The sequence below is a fragment of the Tympanuchus pallidicinctus genome, unplaced genomic scaffold (genome assembly GCF_026119805.1).
Source record: "Tympanuchus pallidicinctus isolate F22 unplaced genomic scaffold, pur_lepc_1.0 scaffold16, whole genome shotgun sequence".
NCBI lineage: Eukaryota > Metazoa > Chordata > Aves > Galliformes > Phasianidae > Tympanuchus > Tympanuchus pallidicinctus.
In genome coordinates, this window is record NW_026294679.1 from 18,965,826 (window position 1) to 18,990,334 (window position 24,509).

General features: G+C 46.5%; 1 protein-coding gene across 4 annotated transcripts in view; it reads right to left on the reverse strand.

The window, feature by feature from the left end:
- PDLIM1 (PDZ and LIM domain 1) overlaps positions 1–24,172 on the reverse strand; it is a 36,123-nt gene extending 11,951 nt beyond the window's left edge. Inside the window, exons 1-3 of one of the 4 annotated variants that reach the window (XM_052677000.1) lie at positions 23,985–24,162; positions 14,412–14,563; positions 6,241–6,325 (exon numbers count right to left, since the gene is read on the reverse strand). In XM_052677000.1, coding sequence (XP_052532960.1) covers positions 6,241–6,325; positions 14,412–14,563; positions 23,985–24,080 — 333 coding nt within the window. In that variant the 5' untranslated portion in view covers positions 24,081–24,162. Of the gene's footprint in view, positions 1–6,240; positions 6,326–14,109; positions 14,134–14,411; positions 14,564–23,984 lie in introns of those variants that run through there. The other 3 variants (XM_052677001.1, XM_052677002.1, XM_052677003.1) reach the window with 3 other exon arrangements.
- Positions 24,173–24,509: the final 337 nt, after the last annotated feature.

A 24,509-nucleotide genomic window follows, 5' to 3' on the forward strand; every position in this document is an offset into this window, starting at 1 on the left:
GAGAGACTGTAAGGGAGTTTATAACAGACCAAATAGAGCATAGAGAATCCTGAAGAGGATGTCTGAAGATTAGGTCAGAAAAATCCCATCTCAAGAAGAACACAGAAGATCTGTAGCCTAAAAGTCAGACAATATAGCAAAAGCGATAAAATTATAAAGAGCATTTGGATAACCCGAATTCTCCATCACTTTGTCACACCATGCTGCTTTTTCTGCTCAAACAGTGGAAGGAATTTGTGAAGAACAAGTACTTTCACGTAGCAAAACCAAGATCAAAAGATAACCTGTTTTCCCTGTTAAATGCATTTACCTAGGGATTTGCCAGACCTGCCCACCAGGCTCTGGGTTGGGCAGTTGCTTTGTGAAAGCCCCAGCTCCAGGAATTGTGTGTTTATGTCAGAGTCTGTGATTTAGCACTGGAAAAATATCAGAAATGAGGCAGTCCCACACCTGGTCACCATCAAGCAAAAAACGAATCACAGTGCTGCAGCCTCTTCCAGGCAGGGAGCAGCCACAGCACTAGCTGTGGTACGGGGAAAACATCCCCACACCAGAGCAGGAAGCGGCTCAGCGTTTCCGACCACGCCAGCATGACGGGGAATTCTCTGGGAGAACAATGGCCCCTTCTTCCTGCTCACATCAGGCCATGCTTGGGGATACCAGGTCTGTGAAATCGCCATGGCTGTGCCATCCCCTGCAGCATGGCTGGCTGCCTACCCCACAGCTGAATTGCAAGCAAAGTCCACCTCAGGTACAGCCCGAGGCTCCACGTTACGGAATCCAGGGAGCTCAAGGAACTCCTACTTGATGCTGCAAATTTAAACTATCAGCACCCAGGCACTGCAGCTGCAGGGAGATGTTCTCCAGCACCCCCGCAGCCCTGCAGGCCCCAGAGCCAGCCTCACAACCCAGCCAAACCGCATCCTACCAGCCTGCAGAGATGGAGGCTTGGATGCTGGAGCACACGCCTCAAGAGCCACGCCAAGAGGAAACACGATTAAAATTTTCTCGGCACAAGTGTTTACTCAGCTCGAAGAAAATGGGCCCCTGACCAAACCTCAGCAAAGGAGAGCGCCATGCATGCAGAGGAGAGCACAAACCCACAGCCAGCGTGCCTGGCCCCATCCCCGTGAGGCCACATGCGATGTGAAGGCCATGCTCGTGCCTAGGAGCACCAGTACCTCTGCAGAGCCTGTCCTCACAGCCAGCTCCAGCTGAGGGAATGCTTCACCAGCTGCAGGCACAAGGAGCGGTGCCTCCGCTTTCACCTCTCCCTCTGTTATTGTTTGGGGTTTTTCAGCTATGGAAAAATCTTTTGCAATGCTTTGAAATCTGATTAGAAATTAGAAAGGGTTTGGGGCTTTGTTATTGTAGGGGGGTAAAACAACACGGCTGGCTTCCCACATCCTCTCCCTCCAAGTCCTTAAAGCATTCCACATCCATGCAGTAACGCCTTTTAACCAAAACCAGCAGGTCACCATATACTGTTATTTTATATACCTATTGCTTCATGCATTGCCCACGCACGCTTGGCCTTATCAAAGACCAGGCCTACCACACACCCAGTTTCTATAGCCCTGGCCTTCCTGGTATCCAAGGAGATAAAGTACACAAGATGGAAACAATGACATCACCCAGCGAGGACGAGGATGGGGATAGGGCAAGCACTCTCACAAGGAGCCTTGGGAGGACAGAAGCAGCTGTCTGCTCTTGCCATCCCACAAGTACCATGATTCACCTCCAGAACTCCCTCGCTCCCTCATCTGCAAGTCTGGACCTTGTTGTTTCTTTTTCTATTTTTTTTTTCTTTTTCCTCTTCTAAAGAGCATTCTTGAGTTTGAAAGCCCTTATCTTCTATGGTTGAGAAAGATGTGATGTCAAAGTGAGGGCTTTCAGCTTTTCTTGGAGACAGTCCTGGCTCTGACCACCCTCAAAGCCAGTCTCTCCTGGTCACTTCCTACATGATCTCACTAAGCACAGAGACCTTGGCCCACTGACCTCACTGTCACACAAACACAGGAAAAAGCCAAACCTTCTCCCAGAAAGCCTGGATTTAGCAAGGCAATGCACAGACACAGAGATAACAAGATTTTCAGTTCGTTTTACTGACAAGCAACACAACAGCACAGCACACATGGCTCTGGAGCTTACTGCCTGGCCCAGGCTACCAGAGAGCATGGTAGTTTGAAATCATCCTGTCCTCCGGTCATACCACAAGCATCAATATTAGCTCAGTTACCAAAATAAGTTGTTCTCTTGCCTGCCATCCCTTTTCCTAAAAAAGTTAAGCAGAAGGGACAGGCGGACGTGTTATTTTAATCTTTCCCACTGCAGTGCGGAAAAGCTCTTGATGGGAAAATGACATTGAGTGAATGCCCTCATGATCCGGGTGAGAAGTGCAAGTGAAATAATTGAGTAAATATACGAAGAAGTCTCCGTCATTTCCTTCCCATCACGTTGCCATGGTCACACCCAAAACAAAGCCAGCACAGCAGCAGAGCCATCATCACCGATAGGCTGCTACACCTTTTGATAAAATGCGATTTTGTCATCACTCTTGCCTTGGCTTGAATGAATTTAAGAGGATAAAGATAAGAATAATGAAATAAGGCCATGGCTTTCTCGTTTGAAAAGACTAGCACAGACAATGAAGTCAGTCTTGGTATTTAGGACTTTGGGGAATGCATGGGAGGTTGTGGAATGCCTTTTTTTTTTTCTCCCCTCCAAAGGCACTCAAAAGCATCTTGAGCTTGCATTCCAAGGGAAAATACTCACACAGACAGATGCAGCATTTCACCAAGTGTCAGCCTCCAAAAAGACTACAGACATAAACAAAAAGCTTATTGCAAATGGTAAAAAGAGTACAAGCAGTGATCTTAGTGTCTAATTAGCCACTTATGACATAAGCCAAAAACTATTTTGCAAGATCACTCTCAAAGATTTAACTGTAGAAATGAAATGGGAACAGGCAAAGAAGGTGGCCAGATGCTGAGAAGTTTCAATACAGATAGTGAAGTTGGGGATCAATGTCAAATAGTACCTCATTTTAAGAAAGGGAGAAATTATTTGAATAATTGCTCTCCAATCTCTACTGCAAAGGCTTTAAAGCATTTCTTTTGAGTCTGAATTAACTCTATTCACGTATATTATGGTATTGCTGCATTCAAAAGGCTGTGATCAAATACAGTGAGAAACATCTTCAGAGAACAGTGAATCTGGCCCTAATGAACTACTTGGACTCAGCATGCCTTATTTTCTTTGGTAAGGGACTTAAGTGCTCTGCGTAAGCCTGCAGTCAAGGGCAGCACATGTACTGCTTTCACTGGTAAAGCAGTTAGATAAACCTAAACAATTCAGACAGCACTGCCTTCAGAGAGTCAGCTCTGCTTATGGCTTCTACCAGTGCTGTCTGAAAATGAGCTCAGCATCTTTGCAAGAAAATTCCTACCAGTTTGCCACACTGGTACACGCACAGCATCTTCCGCATGCTGCGTCTGGCTCTGGTGATACTGTAAATACACAGCCCCAGATAAACTTGCTGAGTTCTCACTGCAGATCTGGCAGAAGTCAACATGCTACGCTGACATCATACTGCAAGCAGACAGCCCTCACCACAGATCTCTACTAGCTGCAGTCAGCTACTGAAAAAGGAAATGGGTATTTAAAAAGGATTAAAATATAAAGAAAAGAACACAGCTCAAAACCTGATGGTGTTCATGACACTAGCCTTTGGCACTGTGAAACAGAAAGGGTAAACAGGAGCGTGTGGTTTGGAGACATGAGCCACACATCTCACACTGCCAAATTTCCCTGCTCCAGCCCAACCCATGTAAAGAAAAGCCCTGTGCTCAGAACACCAGCAAGCACCATCAATTGCTAAGCCACTGAAAACGATTTAATTGGCTCCGTTTTAAAAACAGAAAGAAAAAAAGGCAAGACTTCTGTGGGAGCTTGAATGTCACTTCTTACACCAGGAAAAAACTCTTCTGGAGCCAGTCACAGGAGCATGTAGCCCAGTGTTGGCTTCTAGTGCTAAATTAAAACAAGAGTTACTGACCAGAAATAGGGTTTGTAACAGGAATCTTGCTGTAGTCATTTTTTTTTGTTTGCTTGTTTTTTTTGTTTTGGTGGTGTTTTTTTTTTTTGTTTTGTTTTTGTTTGGTTTTTTTTTTTTTTTTTTTTTTTGACAAATTCTCCTGCTGAAGTCAGTTAAGGATTGGTATCATAAATCTCAAACTTTGAGATGGCAGCATCAGATTACTTGCAGAGGGGCCAGAGCTAGAACCAGGAACAGGGCTAAGATTAGGCTATTAGGTGCACTCCACAACCCTGATGAATCCCACCTGGTCTCTGTGATGCCCTTTATCCTGAACTTCAGGAAGGAAAGCAGAGAATTCCATTGCCTCACCCATTACTCATGTCCCTTCTAGTTCCACACTGCAGTAGGGACCCGTGCATGACTGCAGAAGATGCTTTTTCCTCACTCATTTCTGCTGGCACACTGAAATTAATGGAAAGCTTATCGGATTGGTTACATAAGGTTTAGTTTTTGAGCTACAACTCATATCTCTGTCCAGACACAGATACCAGAAGATTACTACAGCTGGTACTTCCTGATTTTCTTTTGCCAGCGTTGACCTAAGGATCACCTAGGAGAAGCAGGGCTGCAGGTATGTATATATTTAAAGCCAATGAAGTCTCTCACTTCAGTTTCAACTGGACAAGGTGAATTTTATGCTTCAACTCACACATTAGGTACAGATGTTGTGGCTGGACCAGCTCTCTCTTTACCATGCAGTGCTGCCAGCTTGCACTTCAGAAGCACAAATTTAACCTGCATGTTGGAGTTCACAGCCTTTCAACACTCATTGAAGAAGAAACCCCACAACTGACTATTAAAAATAAAATGTTTCAGTGAGAATTACTGAGCAGTGAAATCATGCCTTAAAACAACTGCACAGACAGATTGACCAGCCATCACTAGGTCTTACGAAGCACCACAAAGTCTATTTTGTTCTGAGATGCAGTGCTAGGAAGGAACAAAGTTACCTTTGTGAGAGCATAAGATGAGGTTTATTTCAAAGACCATGCATTATCCATCTTTCCAGAAACACGCTTTTTAGATACCAACCCCCTGAAGCCTTGCAGGGGAGTCTCAGAGCTGATTCTGCACTTCTCATTTCCCCAGTCCCAAGGTTTGCAGTAGAACACCTCCAGGGCAGAAAACACAGAGCAGATCCCAGCTCAGTGGTGTCATAGGCAGTGTCACTGCATGGCTCCAGCCTAAGTCCAAATGGCTTCACATTATGCTTTGGCTAAGCTATGAAATACTTGGAGAACACAGCACCATGCTCTGAGCCAAGCAACACACGGCAACTTGGCATAAAAGGGAGCATGGATTGATCCCAAATTGAGTCTAGGCAGGGCATTGCTGCACACACTACTTCAGATTCAGGCCTTTTCCATCCCAAAAAGTCATATCAGCACTTATTTAATTGCCAAGTCAAGCTATTTTTCTCTCCTCTCATTTTGCTAGACAGATTAATACAGGAGATGTACTAGGACAAAAATCCACTATCCTGGTGAAAACCCAGAAAACCCCTTCAATTTTAGCATAGCTGTAGATTTGCGCCGAATAGTTCTCTGAACCTAGCCTAGCCAACATCCTTGCACAGCTCACTGATATTGCTACGTTTACTCGATAGAAGCAGCAGACTGATAAGGGAAGGCTACCAACAAGTTATAAGATCAACCTCCTCGACAAAACTTGCAAGATCTGCCACACAGATAAAAATACAAAAGGCTGATATGTTTCTCTTCTGCTTTCTCCACAGCTAGACTGCTAATAACAGCCTGTTGGGGAGAGGGGAAAAAACAACTGCATAACAAAAAGAAAAAAAACAGAAGACACTAAATCATTTTCCTTCCTTAAGATCTTTCTTATCTATGAAAATCATCAGGCTTAGCAAGAGTAGCGATGATTTAATCAAGCCACACTTCCACAGTGCCTTCATGTGCGCTTTATGACAGGTTTGAGCAAGTTTTCCAACCAGCTCTCCATGGCAGCAGGCATCTGAGCACGAGGAAGAATGACCATCTCTGAATGCAAACATGGGGCACACACACTACCCAGTGTGACAGAGTGACACATGCTCAGCATCTTTGGGTGCCAGGCCAGAAACCACTCCAAAGTCAGACAGGAGTAAGTGGGCACAAGCATGCAGATAGTCTGTTCCTTACCTGGGGCTGGGAGGCTAGATTCATCTTGTAAGGATGCGCCTTTCCCTCTTCGTTTACAAGCGGTGACCAGACTTTTGACTCCGTTCTGCAACACATGAATTCCCAACAGTTAATCTACTTCCATTGCTGCACATCACTGTTGCTATTAGAGGACTTGTTTTCAGCTCATGAGCTTCATCTCCACCAAACTTCTGTATAGTTTGAGTATGGTTAAAGTAGGAATCCACACAACTCATCCTGTGGGACTCCACTGATGACACAAGAGATGTGGGCTCCAACCCAGGCAATATATTTAGGGGTCACCCAACAGCAGAAGATGGAAACGTCCCTGAGATGCATACCCTTTAACTGAGACAATTCAAATTACTGTTTTCCAGCTCCTATGAGTCGCATGGAAATGAAATGAGTCGTGTCTGTATTAAATATACATAGAACACTGTGTTCTTGAACTTGGGCTGCTGGAAATATTTCTCGCTTTGGGTCTCCAGAATTTTCTTATTCATACAGTAGAATCCATGTAGAACAGAGGCTTTTGGGAATCATGAAAAAAAAAGAAATGGGTCAAAGTCAGCAATGGGACTAAAAACTGAGATGACAGTGTGTCCAAGAGAAAGTCTGCATAACCTTTGCTAGTCTGACCCAATTGCAGCAGCCTGAAACACAAATCTGTGACCAAAACCAGCTGCTTCTACCAAGAATCATTCTGGAGTTTTGTTGTGCCCCAAAGAACAACAGAAAAAGTAGTGAGGGAGAAACAGGAATTAAACTTAGATTTGCTTTAGATTCTTTGTGGGAAACACATGCCATCTAAGATTCTCACATGTACAGAGAGCAGTTAGCTTTAAGGAGGGACCAAACACTGCTGCTTCTGCCAAAATTTGTAATAGCAGGGAATAAAGTGGCGGCAGTATCACTGAATGAAAACCATCATTCAGTGTTAAATATTACACAATGCAACAACTAGACAGCTGATAAACTCTTTGGATGAGTTTTGAAATCCATGTCCTGTTTTGACAGGAGATCCTGAAACTCTCTAAATTCTGCAATTGCAGGCAGATGTTCTTCCCAGATATCTGTGGGGTCAGGGCCAACTACAGTTTAAGTTCTTAGTTAGCAAAACAAGATTGTTTCCACTGAGAATTAACTGGATAGCTGGAAAGAGACTTTAAACAGAAAAGGCTTATAAAGCTGACAAGGGTAGAGAAACAGGATACAGAGCTACCCACAATAAAAATTCAATCTGGTCTACTCTATTATTCCAAAGGCCCACCAGTTTCAGTACATTTTTAAACAAAAACAATGAAAAAACCCTACCTGTGCACATACTGCATAAATAATACTTACACCCAGATAGCAGCTCAGTGGGAGGAAATGACAGGCAACCCACTCACTCTGGGAAGAGAAGAGTTTCTAGAATTCATTCACCTGCTACTTCATCTACTGTGCTCTGGACTTCACACAAAAGAAATCCTGCCTGAAGCCTGCTTTTTGAAGTACATCCTTTTGCAAGAAAGTATACAGGCATGGGTCACAGACAGCATCCTCTGCTGAGTCAGGTACAGCAGATCTTTGGCTTGGGGTTATTTCATTCTGTGGCAGCAACTGCAGTGCCAAGAGCCAACAGCCTGCCCATCTGACCCCTGGCATATGATGCACTAGGGCACACACAGACTGAAGAGCACAAATATAACAGCTGCATGGGATCAGCTCTACAACAGTCTAATAATCATCTTGCCCCAACAGCTGTTGTTACTGTGGATGTGCAACATACCCCAGGTGAGTGTAAAACAATTATTCCCTCCTCGCTTCTGGTCTAGTGTTTTAGGAGTGCCTGAGGAACCAGTGATTTTTACCCACATCACAGCCATGGAGCATAACAAAGTCACAGCCACCTCTAGGGTGGCTGCATTTTGCACATGAAAATCATATTTGCACAGAGGGGAACAGCCCACTGACCAGCACAAAGCCTTCCTCTTTGGAAGATCACGTGTGACCTCTGGAAAACATGGGGGCACAGCAGAGCTCATGGAAACAAACACCTGCCAGCCAGGCTATAAGCAAGTAGACATTGGCTGGAGATGAAAGAGCAGTTCAGAAAGCACTGAACACTTCAGTGGATTTCTAGCGTGAGGCATCCCTGGTGCCAATTCTCACTGGTCCTGATTGAAGCACTTTCCAAGTAGTATTTTCTTTTGCAGCAGTTTAATAATGCCAAATTTCAGAATCAGCAGAAGGCCTTTCACAATCTGCAGATTTAAGCTTGGAACAAGCCAACGTATGTACACAAAGCAGAAACCTCTTCCCAGTGCCCCAAGGGGTTACCTCCACCCTACTGCCCCTGGCTTGGTACATGAGGTGGCACAGCACATTGGTCACCAGTGTCTGGGAGATACCTATGGCCAGCTACTGTAGCCAACATGTTTCTGTACAGATTTTGCTCCCTTTTTTGATAGCAACGCAAAAAATGCCAGTTTGTTGCCCAGCCTGCTGCCATTCCAATCTGTCACTGCTTATAAATGGAAGCAGCAAGGTCACTCCAGGCTTTACTTCCAATCCAGTTTAGATGCTATCCAAACAGAAAGGTTAAACAGCCCGCACAGTTGTCCCTCTAAGGCCAGGAGAACAAAGCTTCCCTTGTCTTCACAACAGCTGCCACAGAGCCCTTCACTTGCTCTCACAACGGCCCATTTATGGCACCAGCGAAGCTGAAGATGAGACAGCTTTGCTTGGGATGCATTGCTAGTGGGTCCAGCACAGCACATGTCCCATTGCATCCCACCACTGCCACAGAAGCTGCAATCTGTGGGTAATCAGTAGGACTGCAGCAACACCTGCTTTCAGTAAAGGGTCCATGCCACCAGCACTTGCTCTGAATTGAGAGAGAGAGAGAAATAGCATCAAAACGTTCACATCTGTCCAACTGCTGGCCCAGGACTTATCTTCTAGAAGGCTGGGAAGTAGGGATACGAGGCACAGGTCAGCTGGATTGGTTAGACTGATCACATCTTCACCATATCTGCATATGTTCATATCACTTATGGGAAGCAGGGAACGGGCAGTTAGCTCAAATTCAAATTTAAGTTAGAATATATTTTCTCCTATATACTCCAGCAAAGGGAGTGACACACAGTACAGAAAGAGAGGACAGAAACATGACTGTCAGACAAACACAGGAACACCTGCCAGGAAAACTAATAGCAGGTATGCAAATATACAAACTTCATCACATTTGTAGTTTACATTTCCATGCCGTTTCCTTGCCACTGGAAAGAGGGCAACTAAGACTAGGCCAGGGAACGAGCCGTGCATTTGCTTTTCCATCCAGGCAGAAACTAAGACCTGAGATAAGAACAGATACTAGCTTGGATGCAGAGGTCTGGTAGGAAGGATAAGAAGGAAACTGCATGCAAGTCAAGGCAAGAATCTGGAGAAGTATTTGTGAAATTCATCATTTTTCATGAAGCTTGGCTTGAATACAGTATAATATAAGCAATCACAAGAGGCTAGATTTTGTTATCAACGCTCTGTGTACAGAGCTAGGCCATAGCTTCAAGGGAAAATTCAGTGCTGGAAAATGAGGATCTAATTCTGTTGCCAAGAATTGCGTAAATAAGTTCAGTAAAAAAGGCACATTTACATTCTTATTTCAAACACTGAGAGAGGCAAGTCTAATTTACCAGAGTAGCAATTGAACTCCTAAAAGCAGAAAAGTTTCTTCTAAGGTAGAAGGTTCGTGAGGTGAAAAATGAGAAAAGACCTAAACAAGTCCTCTCTCAGAAGCTCCCAGGGTTTTAGATAAGTGGCAAAGGATAAGACACACCTACTGTTTTCTGAACTAGTCACCTACAGAGTTCACAGCTTCTGCCTTGCCAAAGAGGGTGTAACAGTATAGCAAACACCAGGTTTGTCTTGCCAAAATGCCTTTGAAAGCACTTATCACTGGTAAAAAGTGCTGAGAGAGCTGGGGAGCACAAAGGCAGCCAGGAGAGCCTTGAGCTGCTGGAGATGGCCGCTCCACATCTCCTTATATAGCTGTGCACAGCTCCAGGCTTCCCAGGCCACAGGCATTATTAGCACAATGACAGACCTGGAAAACTCTTGCTGGCAGGGAAGCAAAAAGCAAGCTTAAATGAGTCAACAAACTCTGCAGACTTCCTAGAACACAAACCCAAGCCTATTGTGGCTTTATGCAGCCACAGCTGAACACTGGGAACACGTGGAACAAGGATGGGGAGCTTCCCACAGAGAGGGTGCAGCTGAACCTACCGAGTATGGCACAAAGGACATTGTCTGTCTCTCCTCGCTCCTTCTCCATAAGCATTACACATGATCCTTTTTGACAATGCATTTAACATCTGCTGGTAGCAAATCTGACTTTCCTGATCTTAGCAGTTTTAAAAAATAAAAAATAAAAAAAAAATGCATAGCTTCATTCCTTGGCATCATTTTAGCAGAGTAACAGACTGTTTTGCAAACAAAAAAATGTATTAATATATCATACACTGGCAGCAGGGCTGCTGAGTAGGAGATTGGAATTTGAAGAAAAGGACAGTAGGAGCAGAAAACAAGATTATATGCTTGCACTCTTTTCCACAAATCTTCTTTTCCTGTTACCACCCCAATCTGTCTCCAAACACAAGGGAATGGCTTTAGGAATATTTCTTCTTTTGTTAAAAAAACATAAATACCCATAGTTTACCTTGGAGTTGCCCATGGCTGCACATGAGCGCAGCTTTGCTACCCACTAGGTGACTACAGCCACTTCTTTCAGAGATAACTTTCACCTGTACTGCAACTGGAATGAGTATTTGTCCACTTCTGCCCATCTGCAGCTACTACTACACAAAGCTGCGTACCAAATTCACTACAAGTATTACCACTGACATCAGTGATGCCCTGGACTTTGTGGCCATCGGGCGAGTTTTTGTCTCTTGAGCCTTCCTATCTTTGAACACTTTCGCATCCAAGTGTGTTTCTTTCCCAAAACACACCAATTTTCCAGAGCAAGGTTAGACAGTGCTCTCCAGACTGGACACATCTAGCTGCTCACCTCCATAACCCTCAAAAGTCAGTGCTAAGAGGTACAGACATCCACTGCAAAAAAAAAAAAAAAAAAAAAAAAAAAAAAGCTCTTCTCAAAGAATCAAGATCCCAAACTTCCTTCCTCTGATGAATGCAAGAGGCTTAAAACTCCACCTGTGAAATTTCTCAGTTTGGCAACCAGGTGGCTTTGAGTTGACTGAAGTGCAGACTCCACTGTAAGTTGGTCTTTCTATGCATATCAAAGAAAACCGTGGTGCAGAGCTTGAGAGTACACCACTGAAGACAACATCAGAAGCTTTTCCTTCATTTATTGGGAGCTATGTTTCTAAGAAGACTCTCTACTCTGGAAAAAAAAGCAAAACAAATGAGAAGAGAGGGGGGACCTGCTAGGCTTGCTAAATCCAGCAAGAATTTGGTGTGTGTGCCAACGCTGCAGAAGAACCACTTTCAAGGCTGAAGGCAGACCTCTCCAACTCTGCTCACACATCATACAGTGCCAACTAGAAAAGCACATTCAGAGAAAACAGTTTGTGACTGACTTTACACCCGAGCAAAATCTGCCCCTTTAGGTGAAAGAAGCAGTCGAGGCACAGTCTCTCCTGTTAGTACTTGATCCTTTTTTAAACAGCGACGTGTTAGACAAGATTTCCTGCCTACAATCTGATCTGAAATATTTCTGGACTGTTACCATCATTTAGGAAAAATATCGAAACAGGAAACATTGGAATGCTGTTGATATTCACAATCAAGTACACAGTACAAACAGCATTTCCTTTACCAGAAGTGTTTAAGTCTCTCTGGTTCTCTATATTTACACTTCTCTTAAATAATCACTAATGCTGCCAAAGATAGGGACATTTTAACCACTCAGCTACCACTAAAAGAGAAGAGGGTTACATAGATGCAGATGAACACACATAATATTTGTTTAGGTGTGAGGAAGAAGGACAAGATGAGCATACCACCATGCTTCCTCTAGAACACACCAGCATCCAGCTTTTTGCAGCCCAGGGGCTTCCTGCAGCAGAGATACTATGATGGTCCATACCGCCCTTTACCGATTTTACTTCCATAAATACATCCAGTCTCCTCTTGAACTCATGTGTACTTACAGCATTCACAGTATAGTCACAAATCACAAATGATGTCCCCACTGTCACAACAGCAGTGTCCCCTCATGGAACTGAAACCTTTGCATGAGCTCTAACAAATGTCTGTAAAAATCCCTCCTGGCATAACCCTGATGCTACTCTGAACACAGATCTGATAGCATTTTGCACACATAGCTCCATGAGCAATCATTTAAAATTAATCAGGTATTAACTTAAAAAACACTAAAGACCCACAGCAACAGCTCTGGTTACAGAGCTGCTGCCCTGTCAGCTCAGGAGCCTTTGCCAGCAGCCCTTGCCAGCACAGCTGCTTTGTATGTGGATCCAGCTCATGAGCTATGACTGTGGAGCACGGAGAGCCAACCCAGGAGCTGGTGAAGCACAGGCGATAGCCTTCCCTCTTTGTATCCAGGCAGCTGCTTAGAGAGCCACGTTCACAAAAGATGTAGTTACAGAGGCCCAAGAGAAGACAGCTGAGGGCTAGGGATAAAATATCCTGATGAAAGAACAGCAGGAATGATGTTGTGTGATGCACGACTGCCTTCTGGCATTAAAACAGTGCTTTTTTCTCTGAGAAATCATCCTGTGGTATCATATCCCCAAATACAAACATCTCTAGCAGCTATCAAACCTCTAAATAAGCAAGCAGTTCTTCCCTAAGCAGAATCTTAATCCCAAAGAATAAAGAGGTCCAAAGACTTCAAGGCCCTTACAGCCATCTAAAATGGATTTTATACAGAGCAATGGGCTACACTATTAAACCCTGGGGTGGAAGAGTACTTAGATCATTGCTTTTCACTTCCTTGCACTATTGTCACTCTCTTTGGCCATTTACTTGTCAGTCAGTACAGCAGCAGCAGTGTCTGTCACACACTTCATGGTGTCTCATTTAAAGATGGCTTTGAGAAAGAGTTGGGCAGTTTCAGCTCAAAGCCCTCCATGATTCCACTCAGCTGCACACACAGCTAGAAACCTGCCTCCAGGCAGCTTCAGCTTCCACACCCAAGGCTGATAAGGGCATGCGGTAGCCATAAAGTTAACAGCTTTGTAATTAACATTAGCAAACCCATTTTACAGACTCAATGACCTGTAAGACTAAGCCTGCTCAGCAGCTAAAAGAACCCTGGCCTCCTCTCCTCTCTCCCAGCCACAACCACACAGCACTGGCTTGCAAACCAAGAAGTCAGACATTTTGGGGCAGCCAAGGAGCACTCCTCTGCAGAAAAGCTTCCACGTTAAGGGTCAGCATGAAAAACATCAGGGCTAGCAGTCTGCCATGCCATTCACACCACTTTTGCTTTGCTCCTCTCTTCTCTCTGTGAATTCCCCTCAATGAATTACCAGGCTTTTTTCGGCCAAGGCCCATAATTTTTTTCCTGACCTGGGAAATAATGTTGAATTGCTAGCATTATGCAAGTTACAGTAAAAGACTTCCCATTATCATGGAAAGGTCCCAGACAACTGAACTACTATGTTACTTGAGACATGCTTTTGCACCTCTCCTGAATCCACTGTGAAGTTGGTACCCACAGCCGCAGTTTAAACAAGGGTAAGTTCCCAGCACCCCAGCAGGCTCTAGTACTTTTAAACTTCAAAACGAACAATTTTTGAGTCTGCATGTGGCAAAAACTAGATAATAGTTTGGACAGCACATAACCACACGTGTTAACTGCTAAATTACTGCAACAGGAAGAAAAGTAATCTCTGGTCATACCTCCTCTGCTACGAGTAAAGTTTTCATGAGACCTGTCTTGGATTTCTTGCTGTCAGAGGCCACAGAATAGGCTGACAGACTTTGACAACTTATCAGCCAATTTCTCACTGAGAATATTGTTTTCATAAGGTCAAAGTGCAGCAAATGCAAGCAGCATTAGGATTAAAGGCTGAAAGGCAACACCCTCTTGCAACCCAGCGCCTGGCCTTACAAAGCAGTAAGAGGTCAGCTTAAACAAACCAATACACAGCTACTGCTCACTCCACATCCCCCCGTCTCCCCACCCACCACTGGTGACATACCTGCTAACCGTCAGGGTGAGTTCATCCGCACAGCCCTTGATTTTGTTCTGCGCCTCAAGGTGCGTCATGTTATCTGTGTTCACTCCATCAATGGCTATGATCTGGTCTCCTATACACAGGTTGGCTACTGCAGCTTTGCTACCTGGAGTCACCTACAAGAAAACAAAACAAGTAAGTGTGCCTCCCAGGGACCAGCTTTTCAAGTAACATTTGAAAGACAGCTGGAGCAAACTGGGCTTCTCTTGCTGGTGCCTGAAAGCAAGGAAATAAAAACTAATCAAAGCAAACTGTTAGCAGGAATCTATCTGGTCAGACATCTCTTAGAGCTCCTCTGTGAACATTAGGATCAGGATTCTGTTCTGGCACCCACAGGAAAAGATTTTATGGGGGGAGATGAGTAAGTGACAAAATAAGACAAGAGGGAATTGTTTTAAACTAAGACAGAAAGGTTTAGGTTAGATATTAGGAGGAAGTTTTTTTAAGTCAGCCCTTAAAAGAGGTCTAAGGGAGGTACTGCCAGGCTCCACCCCTTTTGGTCACACAGATGAATTGCCTTCACCTGTGCTCCCAGGGCTGAGCTGTTGAGCTATTCCTTTCCCCAGGTGTTCCATCAGTTGTTCAGGCTGTGACTCAGCAGTTGCCATACAGTAGTAGAGAGCAAAACCCTGAGAACACAGTTCCACACTTTACTGGATAGAGAGGTTCTCTCCAGAGCAGAAGGTGCTGAGAACAGACAGGAAGTTCTGGAACAGATATACCAGAAAAGGGAGAGAGAATCAGAGTTAATTGCAATCATGAATACATTTGTCTGCATCATGATCTCATCTGCTTCCTCCTTTGTGAGAAAGATTTGGGCACAAGATTTTGAATTGTGCCTTTGTCAACAAGCTGGCACCCAGGAACAGGTGCAACAGCCTCACTGATTTCAGTATGATTAATCCTAAAGTGCTTGACCTAACAAGTGGATAGGGAGGCAGAAAAGCATCAGAAAACTAATTTTTAAAATGCAATTTGGCTATACTTTCCAAAAAATCATTAGCAACATCCCCAGCCTCCTGTTCTGACCTCACATTGATATATCCTGATATATTAAATCTCCCTTTTTTCTTCATGTATGATGCTTTGTTTCCCAGATACACTCTAGCACTGCTAAAGTGCTGTTTGAGAAGTGATGGATGAGAAGGAGCTCAGGGTGATCTCACTGTGACCCCCAGGTAGGAGACACTATGCAGTAATGCCCCTGGTATGGTGCTCCTTGTGAAAAAAGAGCTCCCAGCTAAAACTTGGCATTTTCAAGCTAACAAACTGAAAAGCTTGCTCGCTCATTTTTCCCCTACTTCTGCTAAAAAGATGTCCTTTTAACAATACAACCTCTCTGGACCAAAACTATTGCCTGGACAGAGGGAGAAGAGTGGCAAATCTACTTGCAGCTTTGCAATCAGTATGTAAGATTTTGTGCAGCTTTAATGACTTCTGTGGGAGTTGTATCATAACCTTTCCTCAATTATTTAACAGGCAGAGGAAATGAGAAGGGTGGACTGCTCCCAAGCAGGAGTACAGATTAAAACATGCCTTGCAGCTGGGACACACCTCATTTATGAGTTTGTTGCAACTGGTATTCATTCTACACATTCATGCTAGGTTTCAGCATGCCGAAAAGCAGCTGAGCAAACCCTGCAGAGCTGTCAGACATAAACAAACATTGTTCATAAGATTTAGAGTGCTCCTAATGCAGGACTGGATGGCGAATCATTCCCCCTAGGGAAATATTCTCCTCCCAGAGGTGTCACGCATTAGCTGCAATCACTGCTTTCCCTGGGCTAAAAATGCTCAGCCAACAGGAAAGCACCGATGAAAAGACCAGACGAGGCACCAGGTGGACACAGAAAATCTGCTTTAAACACGAAGATTACTGTCTGCCAAGCTGCGGCCCTCAGCTCATCAGTGGCCCATAGGATCAGCCTAGCCTGCTGCCACTCCTTCATAGCCTTTGCCTCTACAATATTTTCATGTAAAACTTGTGACAAGGATAGCCAGCAGACAGGAAGAAATCTTGAGCACCAGAAGGGGCTCACAGTTCTACAGTTCTCCCAGGATTTGGGAGCTGCTGTTTGACAAACCATAAGACAGACCCCTGGGGACAGCATTACACCTGAGGGAATGTGCAGGAGACTTACTGTGGGTACTACCCTGGGTGCTGGGCCTTAACCCTAAGCCCGGGTTTCTCAATGCCTTTTATCTCCTCTAGAGATGGGATGAGGGCACATTACTCAGCCCTGTGAGGAGCACTGAGCTCAGAACACAATAAGCGATTCATTTTTGATCAGACAGAATTGCCAAGTGGTCAAGAATTACAGTAGACTAACACCACCACTGGAACTCTGCCGGAAGTCAGCTGTATGGTTTGCATTTAAAGGCTGACAGCCTATGCAGCTTTTGGCAGGCTGCTAAAAATGATCCTGTACCACAGGCAGCAGCTGAGCCCAAGCAGCCAGACACTAAGATGCACAAAATCTCCCAGAGAAACCCCAGGAGCCACTGGGATGAGAGCGTGGTGTCCGCAGGGACATCTCAGCACTTTGCCCACTGTGCTTGTGGGGTCACATTCCCCTCCTGTGTCCACTCTGGAGGAATTTGAAATATGAGTGCTGTTCTCGACCAGATAAGAGCCACCGGCAGCACAAGGGCAATTACGCCCAGCAGGTACTGTGCAGACCTCTCCCCTAAGGGAAAGCCTAAAGGATGCACAGTAATGAAGAAGATAAGCAAATCTGCCATAAGAAAACTTGCTTTAAAAGCCAGCTCCTTTAGTTCTTGACATAACTTGCCCTGAATTGTAACCTTCCAGAAAGCATTCTCCTGCAACATCCATCTCCCACTCTGCCAGCATCACTCATAGCAAACATGTTTGCACAGAGCCCAGCACTGCACAGAACCCATCCCCCAGCCCTTTAGGATGATTAATGCTACTAATGATGCTGTCTTCCCTCTCACTGTACAGTCTGGGCTCATCTCAGTGCCATCCGTGTTGCTTCTGAGATACATTCACCTACCAGTTAAGTCAGGAAAACAGAAAGCATTCCTGTTTTCTGCTTCTGTTTGTGTGGCATCCCTCCCTACTCTATGACAGCAGGGAGGGGTGCTCAGAGCACTGGAAGATATTGGCTAACTTACATGATCCAATGAGAAGGACTCCAAAAACAAATAGCCTACAGGTTCACAAGCAGCCCACAGATTACAGACCACCTGGGGAACCTAGGGGCTGGGAGGCAGCAGCTGGCACACAGCTGGCTACAGCTGCACTGGTTCATGGGAGGGTGAAGAGGGCTGGAAGGGGCTGTGAGGAGCACAACCTGCAAGCACAAGTTTTATCTTGTGCAAAGGCAGAGCCTCCTGCTTCATTCAAGGCAGCTCCCAACTAGTTTGTGCTTCCCACACTGCATCAAGCAGCCTCTGGCAGAGGGACTGCACGGCATCAGGACACTATAGCCAAACAAATAGCACTGCACATCCTCTAACATCACACCCTTAGGCTCCCTCTGCAAACAAGCCGTGCCCTACCTTCTGGCATTTGCTCCAAGGCAATTGTGTGAGACTTTGCCATTAGGTCATCTCACTGCTGAACAGACAATGCTGAGGCATGTTGAGCAGAACTGTTTGATACTGTATCCAAAACAGCTCCCAGAGCTGTTGTAGGTGTTGCCCACAGAGTCAACAAGGATGCTCTGTCTGGCTAGTGCAGGCATGGTATTCATCTGCACTGAGCAGCTGCCACTAGGAAACAAAAGCTCAGATTCATGGATGTGCCCTGTGTGCAGGAGCAGAGCCTTAGCAGCTGGGCCAGGAGGCATCTGCAGCTTCCACACAGCCACCTGAACAGGTGGGAAAGGTGGGAGATTGCAAAGGATCTGCCTTGCCCCATGTTGTCTGTGGTGGCACAGATACCTAGACACAGCCAGAGCACCAGCCCAAGTCCCTGCCACGAGCTCAATAAAAGTAAGAATGAGCTCAGATACATTTGTCAGCTTAGGGAAGAAGTAAATGAACTCCACAATCTACAATTATACTAATGCAAAGCTCAGTGTGGTAGACAACATCTAAGGTTACGTGATGGATGTTCACGTGGACGTCTTTTTTTGCAAGATCCTGCAGACTCAGGTGTTGGTGTGGCTAGAAGAAAAACCTACATAATTTGGTCATACCACAAGGTAAAGATTAATGGTTGTGTGCACCACCTGGCCCCGCTCTGCCTTCCCTGCACACACACTTTGGACTCTGCCTTGCCAGTACAATCAGGAGTTTGCCAAGTTCCAGGTTTCTCACCACAGGTGGTTTGCCTGCTGTCATTCCCCTGCACTGGAGCCCAACAGCAGACTTGTTTGTGACACGTTAAGCTCCAAGCTTGTGTATTTGGGCAAGTGCATTTACACACTAGGAAAAGTTTTCATTTAGCAGAGAATGAGATGTATTTGGCTGCTTACCCAGCTCCAAGCCTTCTTTATAAAACCTCTATCTGTCCCCGTGCTAGCCAAACAGAACTACACTTCACATCTGCTGCAATTAATTCCACACATGCTCTCAAGCAAGCTTTGTTATTCCTCTGCAGGGACATATGACATCTCCTCTGCAAATGAGGATCCAAGAAGCACCAATGGGAACAGTAAGGAAAGCTGCTACCCACAGCAAACGAGGGAGGGAAAAGGTGGGAAGCATTTAAATGAAGAGCAGCATAATAGAGCTCCTTATGAGTCAAGACACAGGCAGGTAAAGGTGCAGGGCCCTCTCTCTGCCCCACTCCCTATCCATTCAGGAGCTCCCTCAGCTCTCTGCAGTTCCTCACAGACCCCACAGCCTCTGGCACCACCTGGCATTCTACACCTAGACACACATCTCGAGAAGTGATGAAGAGATAAGAAAACAAGAAAATTAAGAACCGTGTGGGAAGAGATCCAGATAAACAGCACCTATACCTATCTGAGCTAGAGAGGAAAACCCTGCTGGGCCTCTGCTGGACCTTACAGACATGCAGCAACATACTTATAAGGCCACCAGCGACAACGAAACATCCCTGACGATCGGTTTAATCCTCCCCACCCACACACTGCTGTCTTACCATGAGTAATGCACTCAGCACAGAGTACTATGCTAAGCAGCCACGGCTTCTCCCAGCGAAAGCATGTAGCTGGGTCAGCAGACATCAGAGGCTATGAGAAAATGCAAACAGGCACGTTCCCCACCGCTGCTCACTGGGGAGTGGAGGCAAGTTCTTTACAAGCGGATCTGGGAGAATCCCCCTCCAGGCTGCAAATGCTGCATGCACTGCTGCAGTCGGATGCTGCCCAGCCTGGAGCTCACCCAAAGGATGAAAAGCAGGAAAACTCAGACACTGTGTGGAGAGGGCTGACCTCAGCAAGGCAATGCAAGATGCTGGTCAGACTCCTGACAGTGCATAGGAATAATTCTGGAGGCTGTGCATTCTCATAGTTCACTTTGTAACCTGCCTCACATCAAAATACAAATGCACAGAAGTAGAATGTTCTCTTACAAGGCCTCAAAAACATTACATAAATTGCTCACCAGCTGAACGTCCCGATGGTTTATTTCATCCTCTAAATAAAACAACATGTGGTGAAATCAGCAACCATCTCAGATACTGTGTCACAGTCCAGAACAGCATCAATTGTTTATGCAGTTAAGGCCCCTCTTCATTTCCCTGTTTATATTGCAAGAAAAAAAACTTCCCTGTTTATACTAAGAGAAAAATAAATCCATTTGCTACAGTGCTTTTGACGTAGCACCCTTCAAACCCAAAGCATTTTACAAACTCTGCCCAGGGTACCCACATGGCCCGAGGGACATCCCTGCCTTGGTCCCACAGGGCAGGAAAACAGTTCAGGAACCAACAGATCTCCGTTTCTGTGCTATATATGAATTAAAATAGAAGCAGCTCCCAGCACTGAGAGGTGTGCAGGCAGTTCTGTAGGGCTAAGCTTGATATAGCTGCTCCAGCCCAGGCTGGTGGGTAAAAGCTGCATCCACAGCAGCTGTGCCTGAAGTCACCTGGGCCACCTCCACCCAGGCGGGCCAGCAGACACAGGGCAGATTGGTGAACAGACATGGAGACAGCTCTTTCTGCAATGCATAGCATCAGGCTCTAGGCATTCCTGCCAGATGCTCTGTGTCCTCGCAACTTCTGGCTGGTGACCGTTGGGCCCTGAGTAGCAAAAAAGGGGAAGGCAACATTTCCATTACTGTCTCTGCCTCCCAGCAGCAGTGCAAAAGGCAGCTCAGGGAACACACCAAGGTGTGCGCTGGGCAGATCACACACACGTACCACAGCAGCCCAACTTTTGCCGTAGTTTTGCTTCAAAAGCCCTTAACATTCTTGAAAATCCTACTCAGTCAGTCACGCATCTGCTGTAGCAAAGTGCTCCAGGCACCACCCAGGCCAACACTTGGCATCATGAATTAGGCCTACCTGCATCTCTTCACCAAGGTTTTGGGCCAGTACTGCTCCCTCAGAGTGTGACAGCTGAGATGTACTGTCTCCATGCCTGTCTCACCCCAGCTTGCCCCACAGGTGGCTCAGTAGGTGGGCACCCCCAGGGCTGCTCCATCACACCTCAGCCAGGCCGGGTCCTCTTGGAGGAAGAATGTTAGCCAACATCAAACTAACCCGGCAGCTCCTCACTGCAGAACATTCAGCCCTCCGTTTGGATCACCCAGACTAGTTTTGGCACTGTCTTTAGAAGTAAAACTGTCTTCAAACCACTTTTAAGTGGGAAAATGATGGGTTTCATATGAAAAGGTAGACACAGAAGTGACCTGGCTTTGGCCAGTATCAGAGGTTATGACAGACACCTCTCCATAATGGAGCTGAAATCCTAACACAACTAACTAACCTTCAGCTTTATTTTGGGTCAGGCATTTCAGATCTACACAACACTAGTACAAAACATAAATTCAGCTCAAGAGCAGGATTTATGGGACAGTGCCATGTATATATTCAACTGGAAACAGAAATCTACTGTGTTTATCAAAATAAAATGTAAATAAACAGGAAAAAGCTTGTATTACCTGAAGGACAGAGGGGGATGGGCTCTGTTAACCAAGTTGCTTTATTGCACGTCTCCCCATACAGCACATTCCTTGCTTCCTCCACCAGCCTTGCTGGTCTCACAGGAATTTAACTGGGAACCACCCTGTACAGCTCTACCATCACCCTGCAGTGTGTCCATCCATGGCTCAGATGGGATTTGGGAAAAGCTCTGCACCACTGACTCACTGCATGTTATCGAAAGGCACATATAGACAGAGGTCTTCCCTACTCCTGTGAGGCCTTACAGTAAGCACTGTCCTAGGGGTCAGAAAAGCACACTGTGTTTTTTCTGAACAAAGGCAGTAACAAAACATCCACCAAAAGCATACAGTGCTTAGAAGGAAAAGAGACATCTGTAAGGCATCTCTTTGGAAAGGATGGGAGCTCTATGAGCAAGTCTCATGCAGAATACTTGTGAAATTCTCACGCTTGCCCTCACAGGTCCAGCACAACCCCAGAATCAGGAGTGTGCACACAAGAAGATACTGCAATGCATCTGAGCCTGAAGCAGTTCTGAACATGTGGCTCAAGTTGAAGGGGAGTTAGAGCAGCAAGAGACAAGAAAAGAGCAGCTGTAGAAATAGTGTTGTGTTTCATCTGCTACTGTCATCATACATAATCAGACATCAGTACCACATGGCCACTGCTGGCCAGGAGCTGAGGGGCAGAGCAGGTTGCTCCGTTGGCTCTGTGCCCACCACACCACTGCTTCTCATCCTCCTTGGCCCTAGAAATGAGTCATCGAGCTTGCTTTTACACCCCAAACAGTCCCACCTCTCTCCCACCAGCAGGACTGAGAGAAGTCCTGCTGATGGCAGCCAGTGGTGGGGAAGACAAGACAGCAGGAGGCACTGAGCTATAATGGAGATAGGGGCCATAAAAACCAAGACAAGCAGAGTAGCTCACCCTGGGCATGACACTGTCCAAGGCAAAATCTGAACTCCTGACAGGCAACACAGTCTGAACATAGACACTTTGCTTCAAAGAGAGGCGCAGGGCACCCAACCCAGGTCTGTGATCGAAGGACCAGTAGAAAGATTGATAGCTTGAAAGTCTAGAGGATGAATTAAAAGCACCAGAGGAACTGCCAATTGCCAAAAGCAGAGAGGCTTGTTCTATTACATTTCAGCCTCCAGGGTCACAACTGGTTTCTCACAAGACAGTTATTTCGGCCACTTCGCTGATCTACATCCCTTGGTATGCAACCACAAGCACTGACAAAGACAGCCAAGGAGAAGAGGTGGGAGCAGCGAGGTAGGGCTGCAGGCATACTTCTGCCTGACAGTCTCACTGGAAGGAAACGGCAACAATTACCAAAACAATGCAGTAAATATCACTTCCCTTACGCTAAAGCTACTTTCATGTCCAGAAAAAAAAGCTTTACAAGAATGTGGCATTATTACTGCAACTGAAAGAGATTAGAGACAAAATTAACAACAGCCCCCCTCCTGTGAATCTGACAGCACTGCTGTCCCTGGAGCCTTGTGGCATGCAGGGACCACCAGCAGCAAAGAGTCCAGGATGGGGGGCATTTAGAAAAAAATAATGCATTTTGCCACCTCGTTTCTCCAGGAAGGACTCACAGAACACAGCAGCCTGGTCCCACTGTCTTCAAGGTTGGATGGGCCCTGGGCAACCTGAGCTAGTGCTTGATCTAATGGTTGGCACCACCCTGGCAGGCGTTTGGAAGTAGGTGGTCTTTGATGTCCCTTCCAACCCAAAACATTCTGTGATTCTACGAAATCTCATGGGCCCCAGCTGAGGAAGGGCCATGGGATATCAGATGTACTTGAGATGAACACAGCATTGGATGGAGACCAGCGGGCAGCCCAGATGGATGCTGAGCAGCACACCTCTCACCAAGTGATAGGTGGCCAGGAGCTCCTCATCCCCTGCTTCTTGGAGGTGCCTGACGGCAGTGCGGGGCAGGGCACAGTGACATCTGTATGCAGGTGGGTACCGGGACAGAGAGAGCGAGGCCACAGCCCAGCCCTGGTGCTTAGCAGGCAAACACTCGAGTATATAGGCAAATTAAGTTACACCAATGTAATCGCTTTGATGTGAGGCTTTAGCCGTCATTTCCTAACTCATTTTTCCTTAAGTAGGGGGAAAGGGGCTTAAAACAGAAACAGGGAGAGGCACTTAACAGAGGTTAATATGGCTTCGGTAAACAAAGGATTTTCTATCTATACATGGCAAGTAGAAGCAGACGCGCGTCCCGCAGCAGCACGGTCGGTCCCGCGACGTGGGCTGCGGCGCCCCGACCCCTCGGGGAGAACGTGGCACCATGCGAACGCACCTGGCCGCGGAAACAACTCCGCCCTGTGCCAGCAGCCACCTGCCGACCCCAGCTCGGCTCCCACGGACACACCCGCCGCTTTGCTCTGCGCCAAGCCATGCCTGCCGGCAGAGCGCACGGCCCCCGGGCAGCCCCGGCGCCCAGCACCGCCAGCCCCGGCCCCGCGCAGCCTTACCCGTGAGATGGTGAGGGGCTGCTCGAAGTCCCGGCCGCCCACAAGGCGGAAGCCCCATGGCCCGGGGCCCGTCAGCACGATGCGATGGGTTCCCATGTGCACGGCTACACCTCGCGGCACGCCCGGCAGCACCGGCTCCCCTCGCCACGGCTCTTCTCCGCTCGGCACGGCCCGCCTCCGGCCCCTCCCCTGGCTGCTCGCCCCACGGGGCTGCCTGCGCGGCTCCAGGAGGAGGACTGAGCCCTGCTCTGCCCTGGAGGCGGGGCAGCATCGCTGGCTGGGCTTCACCGGCGGTAAAAGTTTGGGGAAAGAAAAAAAAAAAAAAAAAAAAAAGTAAAAACCGTCCCGCCACAGTTTAAAGTGAGATTCTTCCTACCGCAGTTTGCAAGGCTGAGCACGTCGCGGGGCAGTCTCGGGCTGTAGAAGCGCTGCCTGCCAGCCCTAGCACAACACAGACGATTCTATGCGGGAGCGGCACCGCCGGGGTACAACTATGGGCAGCGCGGCAACCCAACGGTAGAACTA